Raw genomic sequence first — 20,822 nt, 5'->3', positions numbered from 1 at the left:
AAGACTATATGAAATATTTGCTCAATTTTCTTATTCTTTTACAATTATATTTCATATAGTTTTGATATGAATTCATTTTCATTTCAATTAATTAATATTAGACTTAATATTAATTAATTAAAAGGAATATTAGCAAACATTAGCATTTTCAAAATTCTTGTATAATTATAATGCATGCACCTTTCATAATCAATTACTACATGGAATGTTTTTAATCAATTCACCACACAGGCTATCTATATTGTGAACTGCAAAGACACAAAGATGATTAAACTCATGGAAAACGTTAAATGAAATGGTGGCTAATTGCAGCATATAAAAATACAAAAATCTTCTGTTCTACTATTAACATGAAATAAATTTATTTAGATTCATATCTCCTTTGCAATACACAGTATTAGTATAAAATTACACATTTAATTTTATTTGCACTTTTCAAACAATATACAGTGTATTTCACAGCAGTTTCGCGAGAGCCATTCAAACACAGTGTAATCTGAAACTAAATGAAAGGGTGTTTACCAGAACTTAATGGTTATGTTATTGATATGCAATATGAATATGACTAAGCTGTTCATAAACATATACAAGAGCAAAACACTTACAGCTAAAACATCATTGCTGTTCAGAGTGTCGATTAACACATTGGTCAAACCAGTCATGATATTTGCAAGTAGGAAATATAACAACTGATTCCGGTTAACAGACTGTACGAGGCATAATGCATCCATATTTTTTCTCATTTTCTCGTCTGGTAATGACTTCTTGTTTTGATATGGACGCCACGATGCAGACACAAATGAAAAATTAGAGATGGCTTTAGAAAAAAGTAGCAGTAAATCAGCAATGCTTATGCATGAGAGAAAGAATAAAGCCTGTGCCACAGTCCAAATGCAGAAGGAAAGGTTGGCCATTCTGCGTGACACTGGCTCAGTGCATATCTGGCATAAGTAAAGACTGAAGAACAACCCAAAACTGGTTAACAGAAGGTTACGGATCACTCTGATCCAGTCTTTAACCAAACTTCTGCTCTGCATGAGGTAACGGCCAACCTGAACCCCAGCCATATAGATGACGATGTAACCCACAACTGAGAAGATGCCCTCTCTGTTTGCCTGCAGAAAGCCTGTGCGCTCGTTATTGTGAATGAGAAAGGACTTCAGACCTGTTGTCTCCAAAACAACCTGGTAGGTTCCACCAATGAGAAGAGCGAGAAGCCCTGAGGCATTCACAGGAAAAAGAGCCAGGAGTGCGGACGCCACCACTCTGACGATGGCTAACGTGAAGAAGAAGTTCCAGTGAACTCCATACTCTGTCACATGTTCATGGTAGCCTGATGATTTGACGCTCGCAAGTCTCACAAACCCTAACAAGACCAACGGCCAGACGGAAATCAACTGTTTAAACACATGACTGATCTTTGACCCTTGAATGTCCTTTCCTCTTGCTTCGGGACACACCAATGCGTTGGCCATTACATACGCTCCGACTCCGAAATCCATCACCCCTGTTCCATACGTCTCTGTTTTCGCATAACGTCTTGGGTAGACGCTAAAATCAACAGCCAAAATGCTTATGGCAGTCTTCACGTTGACCAGAACTCGAAACACGGTCACAAACGGGACCAGGTTGGATTCTACTCTGCTTTGCACAAACCTGTCAATCGTACTGTAAAGGGTACCTTGAGACGGATGCTTTCCGTTCTTGTAAACGAGGTATAGGACAACTAAGTCAACTACAGCGATGCCCATGATGACAAAGTGAAGGATGTCGCTCAGTGCGGTGCATGACAGGACCAAAGGCATTATTAGTGCTGTGAAGTCCAGCAGGAGATGGGCTCCCCAGGAGAACGGAAGAACCCCTTTTCCAAGGTGGAAGACTATCAGGAAGAGTCCTCGGCTGAGAAAACACAGCGGGGCTAAGAAGGATCCCAGCGAAACCTCCGTAAGGGTCGTCCCATTGTGATTGCTGACAAATACAACTTTTACTTCTTCCGATTCCATTGTCTGTAAAAAGAGACAAGCGTGAAAATAAGTAAAGTACAAACGTAGACTGCTAGGTGATACAGAACACACTTAGTGTGTGTGAGTATATATATATATATATACAAATACAAATAGATATTTTTATGACTTCATATTAGCTGAAATATTTTTTAGGCCTAACTAAAAGACTACATGCAATACATGTTTGCATTTTTCTAATATATCAACATAACTTTTTAAATATTTTAAAACTATTTTATCTAATAGTTTATGACTTCATATTAGTTAATTAATTTATTAAAAAATTATATAAGGAATATTAGTCAAATTCAGCATTCTTTATTTTTTTCTAATTAATATGCATGCAGTTTTTATGAACATATTAGTTGAAATATTATTTAATTAAAAGACAACATGAAATATTTGCTTAAAACATTAATTAATTATTTTATAATTGCTTTCATACTGTTTTAGGACTTAATTTAAATTAAAAGGCTTAGTAATATTAATAAACCAGCATTTTAAATGATTTTATAATTACTATGCATGCTGTCTATATGATCACATTAAAATACTTTTTTAGATAGGTAGATAGATATAGTGTGTAGAAATACACACACATATCTCAGAATGACAAAATTAAATCAATCACCTACAATTTACCATTAGGATGCAGTGGAAGTTTTGATCTCAAAGGTTTATGTTCAAATAATTCCAGAGAGTATTAAAGCAATTCAGTCAAGGCACATATTTATTACAGCTCTTTATAGTATGGATATTAAGAAATGTGACCTACCTCGTCCCGTGAGATGTGTGGACATTAGTTAAATCAGTTTTTAAACTGCAGAGCCCAACATTACAGCAGTGGCCTATCAGGATAAACCGGTTTAGCACACTAAATATGGACTCCCATATATATATATATATGTACTTACATCTCTTTATTAAATAGTAATAATAAACATTCGTCTTACAAATCGTTCATTCCTCTGTAATAATCCTCACTTTATAACAAACTGTAGCCACACATTGGGGTTGCGATGTTTATTTCCGCATTGGGCGTGGCTTACAGCTAAACGTCACTGGATGGGGAGGGGCCTTTTCCTTGCGTCTCTCAAATGCGTGCGCGTGTCAGTGGCCGCCTGGTGCGAGTTTTGTCCTTCACTCACTGAGGAATTTTCCCGGTTGAAGAAACAAAACATAACTCATAAAATATCAATCTAATGGCAGTGATATAACACAGTAAATACAGCGAAACGTGTCTTCTTAAAGTTTACACTCATGGCGAATGTCAAACAGAAGCTTTTATTCAGAAATAAAGACGATTCGACCGTTAACAGTTCTGAGGGGATATTCCGGAGTTTGGAGAAAGCTGGAAGAACAAACCGCCCAAAGGAAAAGGTACACTCATTTTAATATTTACTGCTCATTTAACACTTTTTACCTCACTTTTTCTCAATGCATATCAACGTTTTAGATTTAAATTGTATTATCTACAAAAACTAGTTTAACTGATAAATACTTGTTTATCTGAAAGCAACCCGTTACAAAAATACTGTATAATGGTGGTTTATGTTCCACTGGTTCCTTAAACAAAACCATGTTATTACAATTAATTCAACAGTTACATGCCCCAAAACATCATGTTAATACGCATAAGTATTCATAATTTCCATCACCGTTAAACGTATATTTTTGTGACAAGAAATAACAATACTACACGTTCAGAATTATATGCTCATTATTTATTCCTGTAATAAATATATTTTATTTTTAAGGGAAGTAACTTGGTTGATTAATGCCACCCTAAACTAGGGACTAGTTTTCTATTGAGCAGAACAATAACGTTAACCGTTAATAAAGTGATTTTACTGTGATTTATTTCTAATCATTGATTTGAACTGGCTTGTTTTTCCGGTGCATGTTCACTGTCGTGGCTCGTGTTGTCATTGTGGGATTAAACAGCAGTTAATCTGAAGAACATACTCAGATTATTCCAGGTCAGCCTAATCTGAGCATGCGCAGAACAACCACATGAACACATTTCAGGCACGCCTCTTTTTTTTTTGGCATAACAAAGTTATATGACGTCATTCCAAGGGAACCTGCAATTTATTAAGTAAATGAAGACGTGTTTTATATGGTATGTGTTCATATGTTTTGATTTGTTCATTTAGTTGCAGCATCAAAGGTCACCCTCACTTATTAAAGGGGTATTCCAGCCCATAATGAAAATTTTGTCATTAATCACTTACCCTCATGTCGTTCCAAACCGTAAAAGCTTTGTTCGTCTTCGGAACACAATTTAAGATATTTTGGATGAAAATGGGGAGGTTTGTGACCGTCCCATTGACTGCCAAGTAATTAACACTGTCGAGGCCCAGAAAAGTAAGAAAAGCATCGTCAGAATAATCTGCCATCAGTGGTTCAATCTGAAATTAATGAAGTGACGAGAACACTTTTTCTGCGCAAAGAAAACAAAAAAACAATTTTATTCAACAATTCGTCTCCTCTGGTTCAGCGTAGCGCCATTTTGGAGAATATCCGCTGGATGCAAGCAGCGTACGCTCTTCTGTGTCAGCCGCGCCACAAGGATACGTCTTCTACGTTTGTTTATGCTTTGATTTGAATGAAAACAGCGCATCCGGTATGCGGCTGACACAGAAGAGCGTATGCTGCATGTGTCCAGAAATTTTTCATCCAAAATATCTTAAAGGAACACTCCACTTTTTTTTGGAAATAGTCTCATTTTACAACTCCCCAAGAGTTAAACAGTAGAGTTTTACCGTTTTTGAATCCATTCAGCCGATCTCTGGGTCTGGCGGTAGCACTTTTAGCTTAGTTTAGCTTAGATCATTGAATCAGATTAGACCATTAGCATTTGGTCATCAAACATGACCAAAGAGTTTCGATAATTTTCCTATTTAAAGCTTGACTCTTCTGTAGTTACATCGTGTACTAAGAGTGACGGAAAATTAAAAGTTGGGATTTTCTAGGCCGATATGGCTAGGAACTATACTGTCATTCCGGCGTAATAATCAAGGAACTTTGCTGCCGTACCATGTGTGCAGCAGGCGAAATTATATTACACAGCGCCTGAAAGTAGTCCCCAGCTAGATCATAGGCTACTGAGCTGGGGACTACTTTACTGAGCTGGGAACTACTTTCATGCGCTGCGTAATATCATTTCGCCTGCTGCACACATGGTACAGCAGCAGAGTTCCTTGATTATTACGCCGGAATGAGAGTATAGTTCCTAGCCATATGTGCTTAGAAAATGCCAACTTTTCATTTTCCGTCGCTCTTAGTACACGATGTAACTACAGAAGAGTCAAGCTTTAAATAGGACAATTATCGAAACTCTTTGGTCATTTTTGAGCGAGATGCTAATGGTCTAATCCGATTCAATGATCTATGCTAAACTAAGCTAAAAGTGCTACCGCCAGACCTGGAGATCGGCTGAATGGATTCAAAAACGGTAAAACTCAATTGCTTAACTCTTGAGGAGTTGTAAAATGAGCCTATTTCCAAAAAAAGTGGAGTGTTCCTTTAAATTGTGTTCCTAAGACTAACAAAGCTTTTACGGGTTTGGAACAACATGGGGGTAGGTCATTAATGACAATTTTCATTTTGGGGTGGAGTAACCCTTTAAATTTGGTTTACTGTAAAGTGTGAATAATGCAGTTGGTTTGTTGTGCCATGCAGTGTTTCTCATGCCTGCAGCCTTTGACGCAGATTAAGTCGTCATCTGTTTTTTCCTGGGCCATTATGATTCATGCATTGACTCAAGTGTTGGAACGAAAAGTTCCTGACAGATGAAATAGGATCAATTCTATGGGAATCTGTAATTGTTTCATTACAAATGTTTAACTGATCTTTGTGATCTCTGTACTAACCAAAGTCGCTTACCATTATTTGTTTTTAAGATGCTCTCTCCGGTCAGTTCAGATTCACAGTCTTGTTGTCGTTTACCTGTGTTTGTTATTGGATTAGGAGCAGGCCTGTCCAGCAGACAGTGTGTATTATTAGCTTGTCTTCAGCATGTCCTGACCCTTCTCAACACATGCTGTCATCGGAGTCACAGCAGCGTCAGAGGAAGGACGTGTAATTACGCATCTGACATTTTTAATTTTTGTGATGAAGTCCAGGCGTGTTATATTTGGAAAATGTTCTTACTCTATTGTTGCTGAGCATTTGCTTTGTCTTTCAAATGAGGAATAGTGCAAGCAATTAGTCAAATCTCAAGTTGTCAGTGTCAACCAAAGGTGTTGGAAATATGACCAACAAATGTACTGGCTTGATAAATGTAAAAGCTCTCTCCTTTGATGTCATGCATAAACACATCTGACATTAAGCAAGCTTAATTATGGTATTGTGCATTATGTAATATAAAGTTGCACACATGGCTCTGAAAGGATGTTTTTTTTAAAGAAATAGTTCAGCCCAAAATGAAAATTTCCTGAAAATGTGCTCACCCTTAGGCCATCCAATTTGTAAATGAGTTGGTTTCTTCATCAGATTTGGAGAAATGTAGCATTACATCACTTGCTCACAAATGGATTCTCTGCAGTGAATGGGTGCCGTCAGAATGAGAGTCCAAACAGCTGATAAAAACATCACAATAATCCACACCACTCCAGTCCATCGGTTAACATCTTGAAAAAGTAAAAAGCTAGGCCTACATGTATGTACGAAACAAATCCATTATTAAGATGTTTTTAACTTCAAACCATCACCTCTGGCCAAAACATGAGTCCATAACCCATAATTACGCATCCTCCAGTGGAAAAGTCCACCCCCTGTTGTCCTCTCAGGTCTGTGCATGTGTGCATATTTCTCTCCAGATTCAGACAAGAATATTATGAATAGAGGAAGAAAATTATGTTTTTTTTTTTACATTTTCTGAAGATCAAGTTTGCTATTGAAATGTCAAGATGTGGTTGAATTGGCATCAGGGCTTGGATTTATGAAACCTTTCTAAATTGGATTGCTGCATCTGTACAGTAAATGGAACCTATTCCTTTTGATAACATGGTTTTTATTAATTGCATCATGCAGGTGAATGGACTTAAAGACAGAACCCAGGACCTCAGGAACTCTCTCAATGATTCACTGGAAGGGGACATCAGAGACTTCCTCATCAATGAAGCTGAACTTCACACATACGATGACCTCACTAAAGTCAACCCGGTTACGCCTTCTACAGGTACATTGTGTAAAAGCGCTTTGGATTTATGTCTGTAACTGACTAAATGTAAATGTAACTATTGCAGGGCTCCAGACTGCGACTAAAACGGTCACATTTGCGACCAAAAATATTAATTTGTGAGTGAAGGTTTTGCTGAGGTTGCCACTGGCGTCTATATATATTTATATGCTATGACTTAAAAATTTGCATGCACTGCCCTTTTTCCTGATTGTTTTGCGATCACATCTTTTGTTATGTTCATGTATTAAACTTAAAATTAAAAGACGATGCGCATCAAAGCTTTAGTGGAAAAAGAGTTTCAAACAGTCCTCGTCGCTGACGCACACAATATGCTAAACGCAGCTCAGTTGTGCACCGCGAGAGAGATCAAAATGACGGAGACGTGCAAGTGAAAGTGCAGAAAAGCTGTGTCTATTTCGTGCACAACTTCAACAAACTACAACAGGTAAAGTTGTCAGCTGTGTGGCTATTGGCAGTATCGTTAACAATTCTCGTTTATAAGCATTACTAATATTAGTAATATGGCTTCTTATCAAGATCTTCGTCTATATGTTCTGTTAATGCGTGAATTTCGTATTAGTTGTAGCGCACTTGCCGTCCAGTAATCGCAAAAAGCTTTGTGCTTTGTTACTTTTTAATAAACAAAGTATCAGGTTTAAAATGATGCCACATTCATAACGAAATTCAAACAATACGGTTTTGGCGCTCTTTTTAATGCGGCAGGCGCGATCGCTTTGGTGTCCTAGTTCAAGCAGCAGTGAACCCATGATATCTATTAGGGATTCACGATATTGGATTTTTGCCAATATCCGATATGTCGATATTTTTCAACTCATTTTGCCCGGTGCCGATACCGATACATTTCCTTTTGTTTGGAAACAACACCAAGTCTCTCCTGTGCAGAAATTATAAGCAAAATTTTGGTTAGTTTTTAACAAGAACTTATTTGTTAGAATTATTTTTATATATATATATACACACACACACACACACACACACACAGAGTGCCCTCCATAAGTATTGGACCAGTAAAGACAAAATTGCTCTGTTGGCTGTGGAGTCAAGACATTTACAAATATGATTAAATATGATTGAATATGAGACAAAACTACAGAATGTCACATTTTATTATTAGCCGTTTCAACATACGTTTTTTCTTATAGGAGCCAATGCTCTTTACACGATTTTTTTTTTTTGTGTTGAGCCCTGTATTGGTCATTTTTCATCATTGGCCTTATGATGTTTATTGCAAGTGAATAACGTCAAGATTTTTTTATTCCCCCATTCAGATGATAGGATATTCTTCCACTACAATGTTTTGATGTCTGATTTTAGTTCTAGCATGTGAAATTCTAGATTGGAGCTTGAATTCTGATTCATAATATTGACCGTCATTTCACATCAAAATAAGATTGCGACTTTTTATCTTACAGTTCTGACTTTCTTTTTACAATTGCGAGTTAACATCTTGCAATTCAGAATTTTTTACACAGAATCGCTTGTTTATATTTCTAAGAATTGCAAGGAAAAACGTCAGAATTGTGAGTTGTTAATGTTATCTTTTTATTCTGTGGCAGAAACAAGCTTCTATACCAGTCCTAAATGTCCTATTGTGAGTCAGTGTTGAACTACAGCTGTGGTGTTTTGTGTTTGGCAGTGCTGAAATGTCTGCAGGCCAGGTACAGCGCAAAGTTTTTCTACACACATGCTGGCTGCACGCTGATCGCCCTAAACCCCTTCCAGCCCATTCCTCACCTGTACTCTCTGGATGTGATGAGGGAATATCACTCCGCTCCTCAACCTCAGGTAAACGCGCTCAAGTCTATCAGTACATCTCTAACTTAAAAATAGGGAAGTTACAAATACTTTAGTGTGGAAGCCATAAATATGCCATAAATACTATGAGTTTTAGGTCATATTAGTGGTTTGATTCCTCATTCCGTGCATTGGTAGAAATATGTCAACTGGTTTGGTTTTGCTATAAAATTTAGTCACCAAAAAGTGACTAAACCAACCTCAAATAATTCGTTTACTGGATTATCATCAAATGTATCAAAAACAGGCATTATTGATTGACTGTGTAAGTAATAAATGAAATATGTTTGGGTTGAATTTTTGTTGAATGAAGCAAAAACAACTATGTTGTAATTGTCTACCATCATGATATAAAATTACTCAACCATGATATGAAGGTTTTGGTCATACCACCCGCCCCTAGTTGCTTGGGTTTTAAATGTTGTCTTTTGAAACGCGAGAACTGTACCTCCCTTTCAAATGCTTTTAATGCGTAACAGATGACAGGACGGTGTTTAGTCAACCCATTTGTCTTTTATCATAGCAGAGAACAGTGTCAAAACAATGTTTGCACACCTGGTCTGTTCAGCTGCATATTCAGTGGTATTAAATGGTTAATGAGTCAGTCTTTAATTTTATATTTAATACAGCACCAAACGATATGTTTTTTTGTTACATGTTGTTGTCACCTTATCATTTTAAGCTATTATTTGATTATTTATGAGGTTTGAACTTTTCACACTGTGATGTTGGTCAGTAACCTTGACAATACTTTGCTCTGCATGTTTATTTTGACGTCAAAGAATGTTCATGGAAAAAAAAACTGCAAATCAGGAAGTTGGATAAAAAATAAACTGTGGCCACTATAGATACTGACTAACCTTTTAAGGACATTTTCTGAGACGGGTAAAGGCAGGTTATACAGTATAATATGCACTGAAGCATTTGCCATCTCAAGCTAATTTATAGAAAGCACTATTATACAGAATGCAATGTTAAAGCATCTTTTTGTACTCAGGAGTTTAAGCCACACATCTTCATCGTAGCAGAAGAGGCTTATAGGAACGTGCAGGGCCAGGTGGAGCCCATGAACCAATCACTGGTCGTTTCTGGAGAAAGTGGAGCTGGGAAGGTAAGTGATGTTTGTTTAGTGTAATTTCGTAATTCATGTTTTCCAATGCTTATGTTTTACAGTTACTGCATGATATTAAAAGGGGTCAAAAACAGGCCTAGCTCTTTGTTAACATCTCAGTGCTTTACTCTGAGTTGCTCTATTCTTAAATGCCAGTCACTTTGTAAATCTGCATCACATTGATTCATAACACTGATTGACAGATTCATGAAGCTTTCTCTGCTGAAATGTGCTGCTCAAACTGATCAGATTACAGTAACCAAAACACACCTGTTCAAAATAAACCCACTGCTTGTTTTTAACTTTGGAAGTTTAGAAAGCCTTTTTTGCAATATGTTTCAATAAGGTCCCTAAAAATAAAGGAAAATATGATTTCTCATTATTTATAGTCTTTAAACGAACTGTCAAACTTAAAGGGGTGGTTGACTGTTTTTTTTCTAGACTTGATTATGTTTATGGGGTGCAGTCTAACGTGTTAATGCTTCGTTTTTAAAAAAAGTCATTATTTTTCATGATTTACCTTTATTCCACACCGCTCTGTCCCTTCTCTGATAAATGCGCTGATCATTTCCTGGTTTTATGAAGCCCCTCCCTCAGAAATACGCGATGGGCTCAGATTGGTTTGCTGGTCCAGTGTGTTATGATTGGCTAAACCGACTCTAGTGCGCATCTGAACATCCCGCCCCTCAGCTCAGCGGCATGTGCTCCGGTTGTATTGTAAACAATGGCGTCGTCTATATTGCTTATCAATTTGAGCCAGATTGAGACACAGAGGATATTAGTGAATAAGATCTCGTAGAACCTGTGCAAGCAATGGGGAATACGTGCAATATTTGCAGATATTGCTTATGCTCAAACAACAACATTACACGCTAACAAATGTTAAAAAATTGACATCGCAATCAACCACCACTTTAATATTTCAAATACTTACAGTACTAAGTTTAGGACTGATCTGAAAACAATCAAATCTCATGATTTAACATGAAACATGATTTAGACCACATCTCCTATATTAAATATCTCTTCAGACATGGACGTCACGCTGTCTGATGAAGTATTATGCCACTGTAGCCGCCTCTTCGAAGAAGTGCCAGGACACCGTAGAGAAGATAGAAAGACGGGTACTGGGCTCCAACCCAGTCATGGAGGCATTTGGTGAGAAATACAAGGAGCATGTTGATGTTTCAGTCTCATTTCCTCTCTGAAGGTCTGTGATATCTTCATTGCATGCTTTCTAAAAGCCTTTATTTTCCTTTTTCTTCTTCCCCAGGGAATGCCTGCACTTTACGCAATAGCAACAGCAGTCGCTTTGGAAAATACATTCAGCTTCAGCTCAACGGGTCAGTTTTGCTTTCTCTTTGTTTCACACATGGACATGAACCTGAAGAATCTTGTGATTGGTGTAAAGGTCTGTGATTTTATAATCCAGTTCTCAGCTGCTGGTTGGGGCATCAGTGCAGACATATCTTTTGGAGAAAACCAGAGTGGCTTTCCAAGCACCAAATGAGAGAAATTTTCACATATTCTACCAGGTAAATTTAAGAAACTGCATTCACAGAATTAACCTGGAATATTAATACTACCAAAGTATATACTTTCATAAGCCGCTTTTCCACCGAAATTACCTGGAACAATTTATCCCAGGAACTTTTTTTTTTCCCCAGACCTGTTGCTGTCTGCGTTTCCATCGCGGCCTAAAGTACCGAGAAGATTAAGCAAATAGTCTGTTGACGTAGGATTACGCGTGACTGCTCCTCCCAGTCCAGGGCCATTTCTCAATACCAAGTACGCAAATTTCTGACTTGTGTTCTTGGTAGTTTGGACTTCGCAAGTTCGACTCGGGAGTCGACCCGGGGGACGGGACGATGCAAGTCTGGTAAATCTGCAAATGGAACAGCAGTGTACTTGATCACGTCAGTCAGCTCACTTTGGCTACTGCAATTTTCCTCAAAATATTGACAATAAGACAAAATATGATATCAAACACTACTGCCTCTTTTCGTTTTTATTTAAACATGGGCTATTAATAGCCTTGGGAATGTAGTTCAGGGAACGTACAGACATTACAATGATACGAAATATTATATCAAACAGCATTGCCTCTTTTCATTTTAATAAAGTTATAAATATAAATGCATATAAATTTATATAAGTATATTAAGTTATGAAACATAACTTTGTGCTCAGCCAAAACGATATGACTTGGAACAAATAATAGATTCCTGAGACCAACCAATGATTACCTGTTAGATTGACCCAAAACTAATTATATCTTATGTTTAACCACTAAAGAGACATCAGAGACAGCGGCAAATGTCAGAAGGACTAGCCGCTGTGAGGCTGCTACATTCTCACCTGAAATACTCTTAAAAGTACATTTCATTACTCAACAGTAATATTTTGAACATCGTGCGAATAAATGGTGGTTGAAATACAATGTTGCGTAAACTCAACTAATCAGCATGTTTAGCGCCCAAGTCACACCCACAACACTTCCTGACCTTTGAAAAAAGTACTACCTCGTGAGCAGGGACTTTCTGAGTGGCAAATTTTTACCCAGAACTTTATTTAGATCCTGGTTCGTGCGGTGGAAACGCACCGAGTACCGGCCCTAGTTCCTGGGAAATGTTCCTGCGGTGGAAACGGGCTTATAAATTTTATTTGATTATTTCCAGTAATACAGTAATTCTATGTTGGTTGTTTATTGTTTTATTTGAAGATGATGAAAGGAGCCACAGAGAAACAGAGACTGGAATGGATGCTGCCTTTGGAGCAAGACTTTGCTTGGTTGCCACATGCTGAGAAAACCTTAGAAGGTAAGTATTGTGCTTTGAATTTGTATTTTGAAGCATGAAAGTACATTTTTTGAGGCACTGTGATATTATTTGACATCTTGCATTCTTTTTTTTGTGTTTGTTTGTGTCTGAGCAGAAGACTGTTTGCAAGAGACGGTGGAAGCCATGATCAACCTTGGCATTGATGAGGGGAAACGGACACAGATTTTTAGGGTAAGGAATAATGGTAAAATTATATCAAAACCTCAATGATGATTGGAGATGAACGGTATCCATGATGGTTGGTGTTTGATTGGTATGTGTTTAGATATTGATTACACTCAATTGTTTGGACTAATTAATTGAACTTGTTAAATGACCGTAATTATGTTATAAAGACCGTATTTATATAAATAGTGGGTGGAGACCCTAAACTACTTCACTCGCTGAAAAATAAATAAATTAACCTTTTGATTTATGACTGTGAATCATCATATAGCTTTTGATGCAAGTTATATGGATTCATGCACCAAAATAAGGCTGCACAGCAGACAAAATGAAGTGTAAACTACTTTGTTAAAGCTGCAGTCTGTAAGTTTTGCCTCTTTGTTACCATCTCTGTTTGAAAACCTGGAATTGCAGTTATTTTCGGAATTATCTTCCTTGCGTGGGTTGTACTCCGGCACGGCTCCAGTACGGATGAATCTAATGTTTTGAGGTGAATGCGTGGCAGTCAGTCACTGCACCGGTGTGGATGTTTACTGTACGTAGCCCTACGTCTTGGAATATATGACCCAAAATAAGATTTTTCATTGCCATCTGAACAAGTAAGTAACAAGTCTGCCACGTTTGTTCTGACCAACTGAGGAAAAAAGCATTACCATAAATTGCGCTACCAATGGTGATTTAATCTAAAGATCAGTTAGCTCATATCACATCAAACTGCGCAAATTATTATTATTGTTATACTTCATTCTCAAATTATTAATGTTAACAACATCAGCATTGTGTGACTATGAGTATAGTGTAGTAACGTGTAGATTTCAATTTCTATACAGTCTAATATATATAATTGTCATGCCATTCAAATTTCATATTAAGAAATTCTTTTAACCCAAAAAGTAAATTATCCTCGCTTCGAACTGGTTTTCTTTAAAATACAAATCTTGTGTAATCCCAGGCTATCCGTAATCAGAAGCACATTTAAAACTGGAATATAATTTCTTTCACATGTGTTTCATAACACACATAATACTTTCTGGATTACAATCCGCCATCAAAATGATGCATTTAATTATTCTAGCTGCTGTGAGAAAAGGCTAAACGATCAGTCACCTGCAGGATGCTCACGTGCTATAGCCTACTAGCCGGGAAAACTTCTTTATGTTTACAGACGTGACGTAATGACGCAGTGCCATGCTCGAATTTCCCGCTAAAACCTACCCGTACCACTCAAATTAGAATACATTATTATAAGATAACCGTTGTGAATCGGGCTAAAGTAAGGTGATAGTTTTGAACACTGGCTGCTCAAATATTGATTTCGGATAATTTTTAACCAAAAAAAGTTACAGACTGCAGCTTTAATGGAAGAATGTTTTGGGGAGAAAAAATTATACTTTAGTTTGTAAAATGACATGATTGTTGTCTTTTTGCAAAGATACTTGCAGGTCTTCTGCAGCTGGGGAACGTGGACTTTAGTCCCGCATCAGAAGAGGCTCAGCCATGTGATCTTGATGGACACTCAAAAGGTGTGATGTGTTTCTGCTGTATAGTTTATATAAAAAGCTAAGTTATGACCGTGAATTAGGCAAGATGCATATTCCAGACATGATGAGGCAAAGTACTTTTATGGATGATACAAGTTTATGTCTGGGCTGTGATGTGTCCCTATTACATTCCTCCTCTCACCAGCAATTCACTGTGACACTTTGCTATAAACACTACTGGTCAAAGGTTTGGGGTCGGTAACAATTTTTAATGTTTCTTAAATAAGTATCTTCTGCTCACCAAGGCTGCATTTTTCTGATCAGTAAAAATAGTAATATTGTGAAATATTATTTCAAATTTAACTGTGAAATGTGAATATATTGTAAAATGTTCTTTATTTCTGTGATCAATTCTGTATTTTCAGCATCATTACTCAGTCTTCAGTGTCACATGATCCTTCAGAAATCATTCTAATACGCTGATTTGCTGCTCAAGATATATTTATGATTATTATCGATGTTGTGCTCTTTCATATTTTTGTGGAAACCATGATACATATTATTTTTTTAGGATTCTTTGATGAATAGAAAATTCAAAAGAGCAGCATTTGTTTGAAATGGAAATCTATTGTAACCATATAAATATCTTCACTCTTTTCAATTTAATGCATCCTTGCTGAATAAAAAAATATTACTTTCTTAAAAAAAAAAATATATAATATTGGTATCTCGGTATCTGTTGTATACAGAGGCCAAAGCTTTTAGTAAAGATTTTTCCCCACCTAAGGACATGTTGACATTAGTAGCATGTGTTGATCACTCTTCTCTCTCTCTCTCTCTGTGCTGTGTGCAGGTTTCCTGCAGAAGACCGCTGACCTGCTGCAGGTGCCGTTAGACGAGCTGCAATCGTGTCTGACCGTGAGAACTCTGCGCGCTGGCAAACAGAGCGTCCTCAAACCTTGCTCTCAGTCGGAGTGTGGCATCCGTAGAGACTGTCTGGCTAAAGTCATTTATGCACAGTGAGTCGTATGAACTAGGTTTGACATTTTATGAAGACGCTTACAGCTACAGTAAAACAACAAATCTTACACACAAAAACACACTCTGTGTTGCATTTCATATATAATGAAACGTAGAGTTTTGCATTATATATAAAATTCAATATATTTAAAGCAAGTGCTGTAGAGTGCTGAAGCAAATAGTAATGAACACATTTCAAGTCTTGATTTGTTTTCATTTACAGGCTGTTTGACTGGTTAGTCACTTTCATAAACAACAGTATGTGTGCAGACAATTCCATGTGGTGCAACTTCATTGGTACAAATCTAATTATTCACTTATTTAATTTTAATATATTGCTAAATATATGACTTACTAGTCAGAATTTAATGTCAAATCATTTATCTTTTTTTCTGAATGGAATGAAAATACCTCTAAAACACATTTAATCCTTGGCTGCTGTCTTCTACAGGCCTGCTGGATGTGTACGGTTTTGAATGCTTCCTCCTGAACAATCTGGAGCAGTTGTGTATTAATTATGCTAACGAGAAGCTGCAGCAACACTTTGTGGCTCATTACCTGAAGGCTCAACAGGAGGAGTATGTGACCGAGGGGCTGCAGTGGTCCTTCATACGGTACCAAGACAACCAGGGCTGCCTGGACCTGATTGAAGGCAGTCCCTCCAGCATTTTCTCCCTGCTCAATGAGGTTAGCTTGCACTTCTTATCTCAGAGAGGGAAATCAGAAAAAAGATGTGATGTATATTTGCATCACAAATGTAGTGACTGCCTTTATTTATAGCTTTATGCTCATCTTGCATAGTGAAAGAGCTTTTTTAGTAACACTAATGAGTTTATTATTTCTTTCGCTTCATTCTGTCTTTCTCTCTCTGTATTTCTGATTCTTTGGCTACTGGCTGTCTGTTGTCTAGGAGTGTCGTCTGAACAGAGCATCGGATGCGAAGCAGTTTCGTGTGCGTCTACAGAAGGAGCTGTCAGATAACGCCAGCATCAGCTGGGACAAACTCAGCAAAGAGCCCCATTTTACTGTGGCCCACTATGCAGGCAAAGTCAGTTACCAGATCGAGGGCATGATGGAGAAGAACAAGGTGCAAATTATAGAAGTAGTTGCTTACATAAACGTTGTTGCTTATCTATGCTGAAATTTCTTCCTTTTGGGATTAGTAAAGTTTCTAAAGTGCCCGAATGTCCATTTGTTCTGTAGGACCCGGTTCCCCCTGAGATCATCAGTCTCCTGCAGAAGTCCCAGGATTCATTGCTGCACAGTCTCTTTGCTGACGGTGACCGTGAGAGCGAGGGGTCTAGAGGACACAGTAAAGTGGTCACTGTTGTCTCCAAATTTAAGGTACAGATTTTTTAAGAGGAAAAATTAAGCTGTTAGTGTATTACGTTTTGTTTATTGAAAGATTTCTTTCTGTTGTTTTAGTATTTGTTTTACTTGGATACTAAGATCCTAAGATGCTGATATGGCATTAAATAAAAATATACTACTACTTCTGTTGTTTTAAATGATTGTTTTAGCTCTTAATCATTATGATTCACATTATAAGATGATTAGACATAATTTTGTTGTCCCAGTACGTTTTATATTCTTGATTGTACAAACAGGTCAAAGGTAAAGTTTTCAAGAAGACAGATACTGATACAGATACTGCATTGTTTTTAGACTTGCCTGCATCTGTGCTTAATATAATAATTTGTTTGTCTTTCTGTGAATATGCAGAACTCTCTTGGAAGCCTGATGAAGATTTTGCACAGCACCACGCCGCACTACACGCGCTGCATCAAACCCAACCCTGACTGCAGACCGCTCACCTTCAAAAAGGAAGAGGTATGAAAAACAGATGCATTTCTGTCTGTTCACTTGGGATTCCCTTGAGAGTTGCAGATTTATAGCCTGGTTTGTGAGTCTCATTTTGGTTTGCGTTCAGGTTATCGCTCAGCTTGAGGCCTGTGGGATAGTAGAAACCATAAACATCAGTGCAGCAGGATTTCCCATCAGGTAACACTACACGTACATCTCAATCTCTACATTTAACAAATACACTAAATTTGACAACAAATAATTTAATTCAAAATAAGCAGGACTACGTTCCAGAATTTGATATATTTAATATTACCTCAAGTTTAAAGATGTTATTACAGAATTCGTTTCAGAATCATAACTAAATTATTTTTGTATTATTTGTACAGGATCCCATATGGCAGTTTCCTCCAAAGATACGGGCTGATTGCAAACACCAGACTAACTGCACAAATGAACCGAGCGAACAGTATGTAGAACATGATGTGCATACAAAGTACTGTCTGTTTTTTTTCTGTTCTCTTGTTTAATAACTGATTCCTGTCCTTTCTTTCAGTATCCTTCTCTCATTTCTTTGTCTTTAATGAACACAGTGCTTAAAATAATGTGAATCTGAGTTCCTCAGGTGAATTACTGCATGCTTATTTAGTGGATATTTTGCATGCAGTGATGCATTTGCTTGTCTTTTCTTCTTTCTCTCTTCATTATTTCCCTCTTACTACTGTCTTTTGTAGAAATATTTTTTTGCATGTGGTTTCATGTCACTGCTTGTGGGATTTGATACAGATGATGATTTCTTAGATGTGCACATTAGTTGGTTGAACACCAGTAAAAATCTGTTTTAAATCTCAGATAAACCAAGGGAGCTCAATGCCGTTCCTGAAGATCTACCTTCCTGCAGAGATTAACTCTAATCTAACTCACCTAAACCAACTAAACTAGGTATTGAAAATTACAGATGTGTGGTAGAGCAGGATTGGGAGTAAAATCTACATGAAGGTGGATTCATGGGAACAGGACTGAACATGTCTGCCCTAATACCTTCACCCACCAAGAATCAAAGCAAACTTTTAACTAAACATAATGCACCTATGAGATGACCCTAAAGTGCTTGATTTCATTTGCATTAAGGCAAGGCATTTCAGGTGAACAGGGTAAAGTTTTCAACTAATAAATGTCATATTTCCCCAATTGATTTATCACAGTACATTAACACAGTTGCTTGTATTACAAGTTTTCGTAAATGTTATGTTTAATGTGCAAATGAGACATTATCTAATTAACTACGCATAAAGTTGCATATATTTCAATATTTTTTAACTATTTTTAGGAATAAGCTGTTATATAAATCAGGTAAATTATATATGACGAAACCATACTGTAAAAACCTTTAGAATTTAGATAGGAATAAAATTGTAAAGTGAGTAAAATAAGCAACTTAAATGTGTATTTTGGGTGTTTTCTTTCCAGTAGTCTTAAAGACATGGAAGCAAAATACCCCAAAATCTCAACATTGATCAGTGCATGAAAATCAATGGTTTTACTTGCAGTGGCTTGCATTAAAACACAATAAAAGTATCATAAACATTTATTTCTAAAGCTCAGCTTTCACTCACAGGTCCTGAGTTGAGCGATCAGGCTGTTCTGGGATCTGCTGTAGAGGATGTGCTCAATGTGGTCCTCAAGAGACATGTCCCAAACTCCACCCTGAGCCCTGATGACAACAATAACATGGTGCACTGTGGCAGGACCAAAGTCTTTCTCACACACTCCCTGGTAAAGCGTGCACTCTGATTACTAATGATTGTAATGTAATTTGTAAAATGCCTGTTTGCGCTGAGGCAGCTGTTGAAAGTTCACGGGACTCTTTCAGCCTATTTACCCTGTCTCAGCTGATGCAATCACAAGCTGTCAGATGTGTTTTAACTTGATGTCAGTAATTAATTTATCATGTGTTGTGCAGCTGGAGATGTTGGAGGAGCACAGGAACAGGGTGCGCTCACAGAAGGCGTTCTGTATCCAGTGCTGCTGGCACAGGTACCAGACCCGTCTGCGTAACCTGAGGACACAAGCTGCCGCGCGCTTACAAGCAGGTTAGGATTTAACATCTTTAGTTTGCGATAACCGGTAGTATGCTTCTATAACAAACAGGGCTGCACAATTTGGGGAAAAATTTAATTGTGATTTATTTTATTTTTTTATGTAAAAAAATTAAATTATACAATAAATAAAGATTTGTGATAAAAAAAATAAATAAAATAAATCCAGCCAAAATTTTGTGGCTTTATATCAATAAGGCTATTTAATGAATTAATGAATAATAAATAAATTATTGTTATTTTTGTTATTATTACTACTACTACTAAATTAAAATAAAAGAAAATACTAAATAAAAACAAAATAAGAAATATTACGATTGTAATATTTCACTTTAAAATGATTTTTTAAATTTTTTTATTTATGCACTTCAACAGTAAAATTACAATAGTAATATTGTGGCTGTCTTAATTTTGTCATTTTAACCATTACGTTGAACTTTTATTTTGACAGAAAACCGCATAGAGAAGTCAAAGCTTCTCTTTTGTTGAAAAACGCTTCTCATTACAACTTTTGATTTAATAATTGCATTAAACTATATTGCAACTTCAGTTTTATTTAGATTAATCATGCAACCCTAATGACAGCTGACCTTGTTCTAGACAGTTATTGCTAAATATTAAAGCTGGGAATAAACTGGTTGTGTTTGTAGACACTTTTAGACAGCTTAAGAGATAAAGTGCACAAGCGAGAAGACCTAATTCTTTAGGAATAGACCCAGTGACTGCATTTCTCTCTGACCTCTGCCTGGCTGAAGGAGCAGACATCTGCTGTGCGTCTAGACGCTGACACCTGATCAACTTCCTCCTGATTATCCCTTAAACTCAGAACAGAACAGATGCAACTCACCTGAGCTCACTGAGTTTAGTAGAGCCAAAGGCCAAATCAGACCACACTAATTTTATAGTGCAGATCATACAGTATTGAAGATGTAGGCTGCATAAGGAATCAAGATTAAACCAAAAGCTCTGTGTTCATTTACACATGAGCAGATCATTGTGTGCAGTGTTTTCAGTGTCTCAGAGCGTCTCAGTTCACAGTAAATGCTGCTTATCACAAACTCCATATCTGCATCTGTCAGAGTTTAAATGAAAACGGCTCGATATGCAGTATTTGTACAGTATTATACAGTGTTTTTAACTCTCTTTATGTGTATCTTTATCACAGGTGTGAGATCCTGGTTGGTCAGAAGAGAGATTAAGAAATGGCACAAAGCTGCATCGATCATCCAAACTAAATGGAGGCGCTGGAGGGTAAGCATTGTGCTGATTTTTATTTTTTATTAATAAAGATGTT

At 37.0% G+C, this 20,822-nt stretch overlaps 2 protein-coding genes across 4 annotated transcripts in view; one reads left to right on the top strand and one right to left on the bottom strand.

Annotated features, from left to right (window-relative positions):
• Nucleotides 1–342: 342 nt before the first annotated feature.
• On the bottom strand, nt 343–6,046 carry LOC306870460 (phosphatidylinositol-glycan biosynthesis class W protein-like). Of its 3 annotated transcripts, none has more exons than XM_079417753.1 (3): nt 5,895–6,021; nt 4,241–4,417; nt 355–2,006 (listed from the first exon to the last, which is right to left on the bottom strand). In XM_079417753.1, exons 1-3 carry the CDS (start codon nt 5,895–5,897, stop codon nt 519–521), a joined length of 1,668 nt encoding a protein of 555 aa, XP_079273879.1. In that variant the 5' UTR covers nt 5,898–6,021; the 3' UTR covers nt 355–518. The 3 variants fall into 3 exon arrangements, with proteins under 3 accessions (XP_079273881.1, XP_079273879.1, XP_079273880.1); XM_079417754.1 differs by lacking the exons at nt 4,241–4,417; nt 5,895–6,021 and adding exons at nt 2,782–2,854; nt 2,960–3,069; XM_079417755.1 differs by lacking the exon at nt 4,241–4,417 and having other exon boundaries at nt 343–2,006; nt 5,895–6,046.
• The window catches only part of LOC306870459 (unconventional myosin-XIX-like), a 21,051-nt gene continuing 3,326 nt past the window's right edge, over nt 3,098–20,822 (top strand). Inside the window, exons 1-21 of the mRNA XM_079417752.1 lie at nt 3,098–3,386; nt 7,044–7,191; nt 8,852–9,000; nt 10,007–10,120; nt 11,152–11,278; nt 11,394–11,463; nt 11,553–11,655; nt 12,843–12,939; nt 13,055–13,131; nt 14,558–14,648; nt 15,460–15,625; nt 15,850–15,923; nt 16,078–16,313; nt 16,537–16,713; nt 16,830–16,970; nt 17,349–17,456; nt 17,557–17,627; nt 17,819–17,898; nt 19,048–19,205; nt 19,393–19,522; nt 20,694–20,779. Coding sequence (XP_079273878.1) covers nt 3,267–3,386; nt 7,044–7,191; nt 8,852–9,000; nt 10,007–10,120; nt 11,152–11,278; nt 11,394–11,463; nt 11,553–11,655; nt 12,843–12,939; nt 13,055–13,131; nt 14,558–14,648; nt 15,460–15,625; nt 15,850–15,923; nt 16,078–16,313; nt 16,537–16,713; nt 16,830–16,970; nt 17,349–17,456; nt 17,557–17,627; nt 17,819–17,898; nt 19,048–19,205; nt 19,393–19,522; nt 20,694–20,779 — 2,523 coding nt within the window. The 5' untranslated portion in view covers nt 3,098–3,266. The remainder of the gene's footprint in view (nt 3,387–7,043; nt 7,192–8,851; nt 9,001–10,006; nt 10,121–11,151; nt 11,279–11,393; nt 11,464–11,552; nt 11,656–12,842; nt 12,940–13,054; nt 13,132–14,557; nt 14,649–15,459; nt 15,626–15,849; nt 15,924–16,077; nt 16,314–16,536; nt 16,714–16,829; nt 16,971–17,348; nt 17,457–17,556; nt 17,628–17,818; nt 17,899–19,047; nt 19,206–19,392; nt 19,523–20,693; nt 20,780–20,822) is intronic.

The sequence above is a fragment of the Barbus barbus genome (assembly GCF_936440315.1).
Source record: "Barbus barbus genome assembly, chromosome: 5".
In the NCBI taxonomy this organism is placed as follows: domain Eukaryota; kingdom Metazoa; phylum Chordata; class Actinopteri; order Cypriniformes; family Cyprinidae; genus Barbus; species Barbus barbus.
This window is presented reverse-complemented; position numbering and strand designations above follow the sequence as displayed.